Below are 13235 nucleotides of genomic sequence, written 5' to 3'. Positions count from 1 at the left end.
AGTGATTGTCTGAGCAGCGGTCGAAGAACCAAAAGGATGGCTGCGATTGGTTTATCCAGTGCTGCATTGATTGGTTCTTCCACCAATGCGCAGCCAAACAGCTATCACGTTGTAGAGGCAGGATTTATAAAATTGGCTAGACCGCGGTCAATCATAGCCACTGCATTGGTTCAGCCAGCGCTGCATTGATTGGCTAGGCAGCGGTTGAAGAACCAAAATCACAGCCATCGCTTCCTGGAGGTGGGATTTATGAATCCTGTAACCAGGAAGTGAGGTTGTATACGAGTGTCTGAGGACTGCTGGAACCGCGTCGAACCTCTACAGAGCAGCGTGAGAGACCTGCACAGAGCCTGCTAGGTAATGTATTCTTTTTTTTAATGTAGTGTAAACTAGGCTTTCTTTTCAGGGTAGGGCTTATATTTCAAGCCTCTTCAAAAATTAGACTAAGGCCGCCTGCAGGCGCTCGGGTCGGATCCGGCGGCGAGAATTCTCGCCGCGGGACCCGACCCGAGCGCCTGCAGAGACGAGCGCGTACTCACCCGCGCCCGGCTCTTTCATGTGCCGGCTGCCGGCGCATGCGCAGACCGGAGCCAGCGGCCGGGTGAGTGACGTTTCTGTGAGCCCCGCACAAAAATAGGACATCTCGCGGTTTGTTTGCCGCGCGAGTTTTCGCGCGGCCAAACCGCGGCCGTCTGCATAGGAGTGCGTATTGTAATGCACTCCTATGCAGGCTTTCAGTGGCGGAAATCCCGCCGCGGGATTTCCACCCGTGTGCAGGCGGCCTAAGGCTTATTTTCGGGGAGAAAAAAAAAAAAAAAAAAAAGAGTAGTATGCAATGCATGTGGTATATACACTGCTGCTTCCACAATATCAATGCAAACGGAAAGATAAAACAATATCTCTGCAGCGCCACCTATTGGAAGGCAGCATTCCTGCAAGTCAATGTCAGGCCTTTTAACAAGCCTTGTAGCAATGACTGCGAATAGAAGCCAAAGCCAGAGTTTTCTCCACAAGTGAAAAACATGCATGCTTCGTTATGGAGAGGACTCTGGCTGTGGCTTATTCTTCCCAGGTACAGCGATTGTTGAAAGGTCTGACACGGACTTGCAGGCATGCTATCTTTCGATAGGTAGCGCTGTGGAGGCATTGTTCAATCTTACCATTTGCATAAATTTCCCAGAGGAGCCTGCGTGGCCTTAGAAGTCTTCTCATTAGGTGCTCTCCCTAATGAGAAACCATACCATCCACAACATCTATCAGCTTCAGTACTTTACCTGCACGGCTTCAGGTGAGTCCAGGTGAGCGTAGCACAGCTTCTGCAAGCCATCTATTGCTGGACTTATAATCTCTGGGGGAGACTTAAATTCCTTCAGCCAGGACTTTATATTATCTGTATGGAGGGAAGGAAGAGCAGGCAATCAAAACTCATTGGAAGAAGACTCCAAATCCCCAACGAACACCTAGTAAGCGATCGATGTATATTGTTATCACGGCATCTGAAGCCTCTTCCGGAAAGAATAGGGTTTTGCTACCGTGGGCGTTTCAATGTGAATATGGACATTGGGGTATAAAAACCATAATCCGAGTAACTCCGTCCCACGTAGGTTTCAGATATTGTCTTTTTCTGGTCATCTTGCTTGGACATCGTTTTTTAATCCAGACGTCTTTCAGTGAAAGGTCCTTAAAAGATGATGCAACTGCCAGGGGCAGGGTGGTGCGTTTGGACAGGTGAGACACTGGAGCGTGCGCCAATGGTGAAGACGACCACCTTTTAATCAACTCCTCAAAGAATGGATACATGACGTCTAAACACTTGGGCTTGTGGAAAGGTTTATCCAGGGCCGGCCACTCTTTGGCCACCATGACCTTAAATTCCACATAAGTAGGAACATCTAGGACGAGGGAGGGAGAAGTCTGCGGTGGCAGAGAAGTCTTGCTTCCGCACATGAAGCGTCTCCTTTACCACTTCTGGGAGGGAGTCTACCATGGCGGAAACTCTGGAGGACTGTTCCTCATCTAAGGAAGAGTCAGAATCTGATTGCACATGAAAGGTTTACGCACGCAATATGCAATATAAAGAATCCATTGATTTCAATGGGTTTGTTCACATGAGCGCATTTTGATCATGTGATGTGCGACTGCGTGAAAAAAATACATAACATAATTTGTTTTGGTGCGTATTACGCACTGCAATAGGCCATTAAAGTGAATGAGCCAGAGCAAATATGCAGGAGACCTGTATATTAATTATTTGCACAGCATTCCGCGTTCTTTTTTGTGCGTGCTAATACGCAGTGTATTCGCGCACATAAAAGCCACGCAGGAGCGGCTGAAAAGCGCGGGCATAAGCGCTTTTCAGTCACGCAAATATGCAGCGTATTTGCACGATAGCAATGCTCTTACGTACCCCCATAGTGGCCCGGTAGTAATACTGACCCTTATAAAGGCTCCAGTAATGATAGCAAATTTGTCATTGCAGCAAGTGCGGCTCTGGGAGGGCAATCTCTTGGTCCGTCAGCCCTGGAGTCGGACATAGTGACGACTACTGCGCCTAGTGTATAGAGTGCTGTTAAATGTGCTTGCTGCGATTGCTGCTACCAGAGAAACAAAAGGAGGAAGCAGTGCTTACCCGCTACTGAACTGGTGTGAATGTACGGCTGTGGTGCCAAAGACCCCCTGGAATGGGAATAGGAAGCATGTCCGGTGCACTACCAGCCCCAGCAGCTGCAGAGAGCAATGTTCTTAGAGAGGAACAAGGAGGATCTGACGGCGGGAGCCGATGGGGAGAGCATCCAGGCGTCAAGCTAGAAGATTGGAGGAAGCCTGCCTCCCAGCGATGAAAGTCCCTATTGGCGCCAGAGGGGAAGGAGCCCACCATCGGTGCATGCTCCCTGTAATAGGCTGCATTCAAGGCGTACATTTTTTGGCCCTGCAGTGCGGTGGCTGAAAGCCGTCACCAGCCCTGAAAAGCTCCGCGCAAGGAAATGCCTCCCATGGTCAGAAACAGGAAGCTGGCCAGGAGAGAGATAGTGAGGAAGCTTTGCTGCCCCAGTTCCTTGCTGCCGACATTGCGGCAGTGAAAAAGTCACAGCGATTCTGATAAGATGCGGCTTTGGTGGCGAGTTGAGAAACAATACCTATTCTCCTAGGGAACTCTTGTCCCACCTGAGCACAGCAGCCCAATGTGGGGGTCAGTATGGCTAGCGGATCAGGGTGAAACTAACATTGATAGTGCCTCCTTGCCTTCTGAAGGTCCTCCTCCGTGGGGTAAAGAGGAAGAGTCTAGTGCCAGCCCTGTAGTCCCCGAAACAGGAAAACTGAAGATGTCTGCCTCCTACAGACACTAAGCTAAGACTAGCTAGCTTGGTGCCCGCAGGAGGAGTATAGCTGATAGGAGGAATTAAACACTTTTTTTGCTTAGTGCCGGCTTCATACTTGGCAGTAGCTAACCTCCCAGTCCCAGGCTGTCCCCCCCCAATAAAATGGGTTAGAAAAAAAAAAAAAATGTGATTTATATATTTGGTCACTTTTTGATAACACACTTCCTTTAAACTAGGCTGCAACAGGTTGGCACACCTGTAACTGTCAGGACAAGAGGGACCTGCGTGCTGCTGATAGGTACAGCTCAAACAGCATTACCTGGACAGGATACATTGTAACAAGTCCTAAGCTGTGAAGTACTGACAGCAAGCAAGGGTCTTGAAAACAATGAGGCATTGAAAGACACCCTACAACAGCTACTTACCAATCAGCTGCACTCTCTTGTCTGCAGGTATGTGTTTGGCAATGTGGCTGATGACATACAGGATGTGCCCGGTGGTGGTGCTGGAGTTTGCATTCGCCTCCCTGAAATAAAAGAGGCTGAATAAGTTTGGTTCCACATACGCGTCGGGTTCTGCTTTCCTGATCCGTTTGGGGAGCAGGAAAGGGGAATCCCCTGGCTGATCAGCTCCATGTTGTGGAACCGAACAGCGCCAGGCGGACCCCTTGTCTATAACGGGGTCCTTCGGTTTCCGCTCAGCTGCCCGTGTTTTAGACGGAACAAAAAGCGCTACATGCAGTTTTTTCTTCTGGTATTTTAAGCCGGATCTGCGGCAGAACTTCCAACCGAAGGTCCCAACGCAGATGTGGAGCCTAAAGCTGACACTTGATCCCAGAATTTGCACCACTTACCCTCTGACCTGGTCCCAGGCATTCAGGATTTTGGTGTAGTCCACTTTTGTCGAGAAGCCAGCGACCTTAGCGAGAACCATCCAGGCTGAGGCTGAACGCTCCGTCTCCGTGTGAGAGATCAAATTGTTGATTAAGGTGGAAGAAAACTTATCCTGTTTGGCCAAGAGGTGAAAAGCTTTTGTCAGGTAGCGGCTGTGGAGAGAGGAACATATAAAACAGTACTACAGGCAAGTCAAATGACGAAGACGATCACTGATTCAAATACACATATAGTAGATCACTTTTAACCCCTTTAAGGACCACCAGCCATAAATATACTGCAGATGGTCACGGGTGGTATACGGAGCCGGCTCAGAAACAGACCCTGCTCCATACCCGAAGGATGTCGGCTGTTTAACACCCACCTTCAGTGATCAGGGCTAGCTCCGATCGCTGCCGTTAATGGTTTAGAGGTCACTGTCGAAGCTGAAGGTTCCAGTACCCCATCGGCCCCCTCCACAATTTTGTTGTTGTGCCAATGGGTTCACAGGGCAGCCTGAAGCCTAGTGAAGGCTCCTAGGGCTGCCATGTATCACAGCGTAAGCTCTGCCTGTGGCAGGGGGTTGATAGACTAATGTTAAAAATACAATATACTTCAATACTGAGCACTGTAGTATATTGTAGGATCTTTCAAACTATTGCAAGTTCAAGTCCCCTATAAAGTCTTGAGAGAAAAAAAAACAAGTTGAATAAAAGAAAAAAAGTTAAAAAATAATCATTTCTCAAAAAAAAAAAAGGAACGCAAATATAATGGTCACCACTGCATAAATAAAAGTCAGAATTGTATATAATTACTAATCCTACATGATGAACGTTGCAAGTTACTTTAGTTTTTAGAATATTAAATTAAAAAACCCCTGTATAATCTGGCACCACTACATTTAAACCCACCTGAGGAATAACGTTAACATGTCATTTTTGCTGCCCATGAACGCTGTAAAACACAAAACCCAAAAAGCAATGGCGTGCTTGTTAAAGGGGTTGTCTCGCGAAGCAAGTGGGGTTCAGCACTTCTGTATGGCCATATTAATGCACTTTGTAATGTACATCGTGCATTAATTATGAGCCATACAGAAGTTATTCACTTACCTTCCCTGCGCTGGCGTCCCCGTCTCCATGGCTCCGTCTAACTTCAGCGTCTAATCGCCCGATTAGACGCGCTTGCACAGAAGGGTATTCTGCCTCCGGCTCGGTTCGGCAGCAGCGGCGTTCTGGCTCCGCCCCCTTCTACGCATCATCGCGTAGCTCCGCCCCATCACGTGTGCCAATTCCAGCCTCCTGATTGGCTGGAATCGGCACACGTGACGGGGCGGAGCTACGCGATGACGCGTAGAAGGGGGCGGAGCCAGAACGCCGCTGCTGCCGAACCGAGCCGGAGGCAGAAGACCCTTCTGCGCAAGCGCGTCTAATCGGGCGATTAGACGCTGAAGTTAGACGGAGCCATGGAGACGGGGACGCCAGCGCAGGGAAGGTAAGTGAATAACTTCTGTATGGCTCATATTTAATGCACGATGTACATTACAAAGTGCATTAATATGGCCATACAGAAGTGCTGAACCCCACTTGGTTCGCGAGACAACCCCTTTAACAAGCACGCCATTGCTTTTTGGGTTTTGTGCTTTACAGCGTTCATGGGGAGCAAAAAATGACATGTTAACCCCTTTAAACAGTTTTCAATGCATTTTAGTGGTACATTAAAGCGACTCTCTAGTCCTGGACAAACATGGCTGCATCACTTCTGAGTACGGTCCGGCTCACACGACAGGATCGGACTCCACATGCAGGAGGCCCACAGCGGATTTGGGGTGTTGACTCCGCTTACGGTACTAATGCGTATTGCGTATGGCCACCTAGGTTCACAGGCAATAAGGGTGCAGTACAAGGGTTTTTTGTTTGCAATACCTGCGCTGTCGCTTAGCGATGACGCGGGTACACGCAGCCCATCTGAAATGTTAATTGCACATAGGCTGGGGAGGACGGCCTCTATTGACATCAACTGAGGCGGTCGGCACGGATCCTGCAGCAAAATGGAGCTTGCTGCGATTTTTCTTCCACTCACAAAATACGCAATTCTTATCTGTGAGTGTGAACGAAAAATGCACACCTTTCAAGGCGTTTGGGATCCACAATACAAACCCGCCCATGTGAGCCCGGCCGACCTGATGCACACCGTGTACTAGTATTATGTTACCGCATCATTGTTTGAAAGGATAATATATGAGGTTTTATGGACAGATTCCGCCCAGAGCCACAACTTGAGGCGGGGAGAGTTTTGCCCACCTGAGGTCCTGACTCTCTGTAGCGAGCAGGTGTAGCAGGTCCCAGGTGAGCCGCTGATTCTCATCGTCGTCTCTGTAGCGACTGGCGTGTTTGACGCTCTGCAGGAGGAGCTGCTCCAGGCATTCCAGCGTTTTCCCCTGAACGGACGATTCAGTATCCAGCACAACCGGGATCAGCCCAGTAAGCCAGGCTTTCTGCACCAAGACATTGTGAGGTTGAGCCTAAAGGGGTGGATACATGTTAAATCAGTGGATTGCCTATAAACACAAACAACCTGCACAGAGCCAATAGCAATCACAGCTGAGGTTTTGTTGCAATTGTATCGATCTCTGGATTCTACCTAAAGTAATTGGATGCCTGAGCAAGAATCAAAAATACTGTATCCATAGGTTGATACTAAGCGAAACTTCCTAATGACATCAGATAGACTTCAACTGGTATTTACCTCCATTCATCCTGCAAACGTCTACACAGTTCTCTCAAGATGGACGCTGTTCATATTTCCTATGCAGATGTTCTAGTTCATCCGAAAGATGTTCAGTAGGTTCAGGTCGGGACTCTGTGCAGCCAGTCCAATCGTGGAACATACATATCCTCAATCCAACGTAAAGCAGCGTTGGATGTGTGACGAGGCGCGTTGTCTTGTTGGAAGTATGGCCGACCATTCCCCGAGTATTGCCACATTGTCGGAAGCACATTGTGTAGAGTGTCAGGGTACACCTCAATGTTCATGGTTATTGCCACTACAATCAACGGACCGAGACCATGCCACGCAACAGTTCCCCAGACCATAACGGAACCATTTACTGTACTTAACTGTTGGCACAACACACTCAGGTAGGTGTTCCCCTCGGGTCCTCCAGACCCAGGTATGTCCATACGATGTGAAGACGGAGTAGCACGATTCATCACTCCACATAACGCTTTTCCATTACTCAACTTGCCAATGACAACACTTCTTGCACCATTGCAAAGGGGCCGATGCATCTTTTTAAGAGAACTCGACAGATGTTTGCAGGATGAATGAAGGGAAATAGCAGCTGAAATGTATCAGACGAAATGTATCAGATATTAGTAAAAAAGTATGCCACAGAGCGTGTCCGATGTCATTAGGATCAAAGGAGCTCTGCTAAGTATTAACAGATGGAAATAAATACTATTTTTGATTTGCCTGTTAGTGACCAAGCTTTTTTTGCGTTTTTTTTCCATTTTCGTTTTTCCTGCCCTCTTTATAGAAAAAAATTAAAATCATAATTCCTTTATTTATCCACGCAGCTGTATGAGGGCTTGTATTTTGCGCGACGAGTTGTATTTCTCTTACACTATAAATTTTGGCATCTTTGAACATTGTACAAAGAAAACTAAACAATGATTGCTGTGTTTTTTTGTTCACCTACACCCTCCCCTCCCCCCTTAAAAATGTAGAGCTAAACAATACATTGTATGTATCCCAAAAGGATTCCATTAAAATATACAAGCCATCCTGCAAAAAAAAACATGCCCTAATACGGCTGCATCAATAGGACAACAGTTATGGCTTTTGAAATGCAGAGATGGAAAATCATCATTGAAGTGGCTGTCCAGTTGTAAACTATTTATGGTCTATCCTTAGGATAGTCCATCTATAGTAGATTGTTAGGGTTCTCTTGCAGCAGACCCCTGCCAATCACCTGTTTACCTGGCCGGTGTGTTCATGTACTGAGCCCACTTCAGGAAGTAGATAGCTACATTCCCACTGCAGTGGCCAGTATTGGTATTGCAGGCGAGGTTTCCATTCACTTCAATGGGAACTTATTATGCAATACCAAGCTTAGCCACTGCGGTGGGAACAGAGCTGTCTGCTTTCTGCAGAAATCCAAATCGATATATATGAACACACCGGCCTGGCAAATAGCTAATTGTCAGGAATCCCTGGCGATAGAACCCTGCTGATGGCCTATTCTTTCTATAGGCCATCAACAGTGTACAACCCCTTTATGTGCTAAATTAGGCTGTGTCATTAACCTCTTCACTATGGCAACCTGTGCCCTCCGGACCTGCCATTAAGAAAGCCCATTACAGGCTGCCTCTACCTATAGCAATTTTAAAAATGTTAATGCATTTTGCCTTATTACTAATTATTTTAAGATGATGGATGAGAAAGAGGATAAACAGAACAGTTTTGTGCCCCACGCCAACATATAGTCTATATGAAGCACTCTACCTGCAAGAGATCCGTCAGGGCTGTCAGAGCCTGTTTCCGCACAGACACAGCAGGATCTCTGCATCGGTCTCGTAGCGTGCAGAGCTCATCTGAGCTGCAAGTAATCAGGTTGGACTTCAGAATGTTCACCAAGACCTGGAGAATTAAGATCCAGAGGAGACAAGATCTTAGAGTCAGATGCATGGATAGTTCAACTAATCAGTGATCGGAGCAATAGACCTCATGGTTACACTTACCTGTAGAGCGGACTTCCTGACATTAGTCTTCTCATCAGCAGCTCTTAGCCGCAGCATCTCCAATGTATCCCTTCCTGGAAGGAGAGACACAAACAACTGTAAGGTTTCCAATACGCTTGGACTCGGCATAAAACCAACACAGTCCAACAATATCAAAGCCCTAAGAGCAGTCCTATTAGTAGGTGTAGACCCCTTGTAGTTCACCCCCATTCATGCGATTCCCTCTGCCGAAAAGGCACAATCATTTGTACTCAGTGGGGACTTTAGAGCAAGACTCTGGATATGGAGTTATAGGGGCGCTCAGACTTTAGCCGTCGGTGCATGATGAGATTTGTAGTTCCACAACTGCTGGTAAGGCACAGGCTGAGAGCCCACCGCCATAGAGGTGTGCACAGAACAGTGTGAATACCCCCATAGCAGACGACCTACAGCACAACAGAGCCACTCACCATCAGTTCCCATGGGGTCACCGTCATCGGTCACTTCAATGGTCCTCAAAACGCCAAAAGTCTTGCGGGTGTGCCCGGTAGCTGAAACACAGCAGAAATTCATTCTAAGGATGTGTTCACATGTTGAGGATTTGCCCCAGATTTTGGTGCAGATTTCATCCAGTGAATTCAAATTGAAGGGGTGAAATCTGCACCAAAAACTGCGATATGTAAAATGGACCCCAAAGCTGAGAACGAACGGATCCCATCAGTATGCCTCAAACAATACGGCAATTCTCAACACACATTCTGACGCCACTATACAATATACACTATATATTGTATTTGGACACTGCGTGTTTTTCAGAAAAACGACTATTATTCTATTTAGTAACATGTCGGCCCTCCTTCTGCTTGTATTACAGCGGTAACACGTCGGCATACGTTCCACAAGTTCTTTAAAGGGGTTGTCCCGCGCCGAAACGGGGTTTTTTTTTTCAATAGCCCCCCCCCCGTTTGGCGTGAGACAAACCCGATGCAGGGGTTTAAAAAAAAAAAAACGGGTAGTACTTACCCGAATCCCCGCGCTCCGGTGACTTCTTACTTACCTTGCGAAGATGGCCGCCGGGATCTTCACCCTCGGTGGACCGCAGGTCTTCTGTGCGGTCCATTGCCGATTCCAGCCTCCTGATTGGCTGGAATCGGCACACGTGACGGGGCGGAGCTACGAGGAGCAGCTCTCCGGCACGAGCAGCCCCATTCAGAAGGGAGAAGACCGGACTGCGCAAGCGCGTCTAATCGGGCGATTAGACGCTGAAAATTAGACGGCACCATGGAGACGAGGACGCTAGCAACGGAACAGGTAAGTGAATAACTTCTGTATGGCTCATAATTAATGCACGATGTACATTACAAAGTGCATTAATATGGCCATGCAGAAGTGTATACCCCAACTTTGTTTCGCGGGACAACCCCTTTAAATCTGGGCAGGAATAGCTGCCATTTCCCATGCAAGCCTGAGAGAAGAGATTGTTGTGACAATGGGCGTGGGTGGCGGAGTCTTCCCCGCCGCTCCAGTTCATTCCACAAGAACTCGATCGGATGAATGGTTATTAAGCAGCTTATCATTTTACCCATGCCCTTCCCAGCATACCGGTCGGCAAACTCAGTATTTGCATATTTGATGATTTTCTGCAGTGTCCAAATACTTTTGCCCATATAGTGTATTACACTCCACCCACAATTGACTGTATAATGGGAGGAGACTTCTTAATGACCAGAACAAAAAACGTACATCGTGACCGAGTACATTTTTTTGTCATGGTGATATTTCAAGTGCAGTTGGTGCGGCGATATAGGAGTTAACCTGTATTACAGAGTCCTGTCAAAATGTTGATCCTGTACAAAACTGTACAGTTCCAGTAGTTTAATCCCTTAGATGCCACGGTCAACAGTAAACATGGCATTTAAGGGGTTTGACAGAGGGAGGCGGAGCTCCCAGTCATCCCTTCAGTGTCCTGCAATACCGAAACGTATAATAAAAGATAAATCAGTCTTCCCATCACAGCCTCTCCAAGCATTATGTCTGCCGTAACCCCATTTACACAAAATGATTAATCGCTCAAAATCTGTTCAGATGAGTCTTTTGAGCGATAATTGTTGCGTGTAAATGCTACCATCGTTTGTTTTCGGCTAACACAATGATTTTCAGTTTAGCGTAAAAAACATCATTTGGCCAGCCGGCTGATGGCGGGGACCGCATGCTGCAAGTCTTCACAGGAGTGCTGATAACATTGTATTCAGCTGCAGTCCCGCAGCAGAACAAAGGGGCTGTATGCAGATAACAGACCAACTGCTGTTCTCTGTATACAGCTCAGGGAGGCTCATTTGCAGGCAAATGAAACTAATAAGCTACTAATGGGCATTAGTGGCGATTAGCGGCTTATGCAAAATGATCCCTCAAACTGTCATACAAGCAATCTTTTGAATGAATTTTGAGCGATCATCTTTACATGGAAATGGAGCTTTAGAAGGACAAAGAACTATCCATCGGCTACGTTTGGTTTTGAATATTGTACTATAATTATTTGTCTGCTTAATCTCCTATAGGGATCGCAACCTATGTTGTTCACTGCCTTCAGATCAGCATTTCTCTTCTTAGGCTGGGGTCACACGGGACGTATTCTCAACGGAAATCTCGCCACAGCGAAAAAACGCAAGATTTCCGCTGGGAAAGCGCCGCTTCAAAACCCGCGGCACTTAGTTGCGTGTTTTGAAGTGGCTCTGCCAGAAACTTTTCTGTTGCGGCCGGCGCTTCCATAAAGAAGAGCGCGGCCGCAATGGGAAAAAAAAAAATTGACATGCTGCGGCCGGGTTATCCGCGCGGCAGCGCCGGCTTTGCCGCGATGGATTGGCCGTCCCGTGTGGACGAGATTTTTCACAAATCTCGTCCACATAGCTGGCTATACCGGGATTAGCGGCCGCATGCGGATTTGTCGCAGCGAAATTCCAGACAGAATTTGCGCGGTGTTAACCCAGCCTTACACTTCTGAGAAGGGTCTCTACGGTATTGTTTGGTTTGCTTGCATTATAAAATAAAACCTCTTAATTGGAAAGGAGTGTTTGTTGGGGGGAAGCAGGGTTGGGGCGCGACAAAGCACATACATATCTAACACCAGAGCCATCATAACGATCCACAGGATGAGGCCAACTTGTTTATATTATGGAAGATTTGACATTCCCCCCATCCTCCCCATAAGGCCTCATGTCCACGGGATAATTGTCATTTAAAATCCGCAGCATTCTTCCCGCACGCGGATCCGAGTCCCATAGGGATGCATTGGACACCCGCGGGTAGATAAATACCCGCGGATGGTATTTAAAAGTGATTTAAAAATTTACGGTGCATGGCCCCTATTGATCTCTATGGGTCCAGGAGATTCGCTGCGGATTTCAAGGCTGGGAGGTGGGGTAAAGTGGGCAAAACACCTCCAGCGTAAAAACGGCATCCGCGTACATACACGCGTGGAAAAAAAACGCATCCGCATGTCACCCGCATGCAATAAAATACAATTTTAAGCTCATCCGCACTGCATCCGCAGCCCAAATCCACAGCGGATCTAATTTTCCCCGTGGACATGAGGCCCTAATCGTTTCTAAAAATCTGGAAAAAAAAGTTATATGTACTATATGAAGCTAAACTTCAACCTTCAGCACATACAAACTAGGCTGGTTCTTAAAGGGGCTGAGAAGAATTAGTAAAATAGGACTTTCTTCTAGAAGCAGCACCACATCCGCCCATAGTGCAGTGCAGCCCTATTCACATCATGTTTTTCTAATCCTGGACAACGCCTTTAAATGGCTTGTATTAAAATATAACTTTATCACATATCTAAAGGACAGATCTGATTGTGGGGGGGCTCACCGCTCAGACTTCCACCAGTCCCAGGAACAGCATTCCCTTGTCCCCCTCCTCTCGTCACTACAGAGTCGCTTCTTCCACCTGCAATGTAGTCATTTTCAATGGAGTGCTGGTCACGTCGTTCCATTCATTTGAATAGAGCTGACGGAAATAGTAGAGAACAAACCACTCGGCTATCGCCGTCAGGCCCACTGAAATGAATGGAGCAGCACCGCACACACATACATGGTCATAGCTCCATTCAGGTCTCTTCCTCACTGCAGGAGGGGTGGTGGTGGTGGGGGGCTGCATTCACTCAGCATTGATAGTTTGTGTAAAAGCAGATGAGCGATCATCACAGGGCATCTGCAACCGACAGGTCATCCCGTGTAAAAGAACCCCAAGTGTCCCCAAATAGGAGACCCAGAATGTCAGGGAGGTAGGAGCCACAGACAGCATCTACTAAAGTCCCATTA

General features: G+C 47.4%; 1 protein-coding gene across 3 annotated transcripts in view; it reads right to left on the bottom strand.

Moving 5' to 3' along the window:
• Nucleotides 1-13235, bottom strand: part of NCAPD3 (non-SMC condensin II complex subunit D3) — a 46367-nt gene that overhangs the window by 14796 nt on the left and 18336 nt on the right. For 2 of the 3 annotated variants that reach the window (XM_066606622.1, XM_066606620.1), the window contains exons 13-20: nt 12784-12861; nt 9381-9461; nt 8932-9005; nt 8696-8830; nt 6493-6713; nt 4174-4365; nt 3746-3846; nt 1275-1390 (exon numbers count right to left, since the gene is read on the bottom strand). In XM_066606622.1, the coding sequence (XP_066462719.1) occupies nt 1275-1390; nt 3746-3846; nt 4174-4365; nt 6493-6713; nt 8696-8830; nt 8932-9005; nt 9381-9461; nt 12784-12861 (998 nt within the window). The remainder of the gene's footprint in view (nt 1-1274; nt 1391-3745; nt 3847-4173; nt 4366-6492; nt 6714-8695; nt 8831-8931; nt 9006-9380; nt 9462-12783; nt 12862-13235) is intronic. The other variant, XM_066606621.1, reaches the window with a different exon arrangement.

The sequence above is a fragment of the Eleutherodactylus coqui genome, chromosome 6, assembly GCF_035609145.1.
Source record: "Eleutherodactylus coqui strain aEleCoq1 chromosome 6, aEleCoq1.hap1, whole genome shotgun sequence".
Lineage (NCBI taxonomy): Eukaryota > Metazoa > Chordata > Amphibia > Anura > Eleutherodactylidae > Eleutherodactylus > Eleutherodactylus coqui.
Note: the sequence above shows the minus strand (reverse complement) of the source record. Positions and strands in the feature narration are given on the sequence as shown.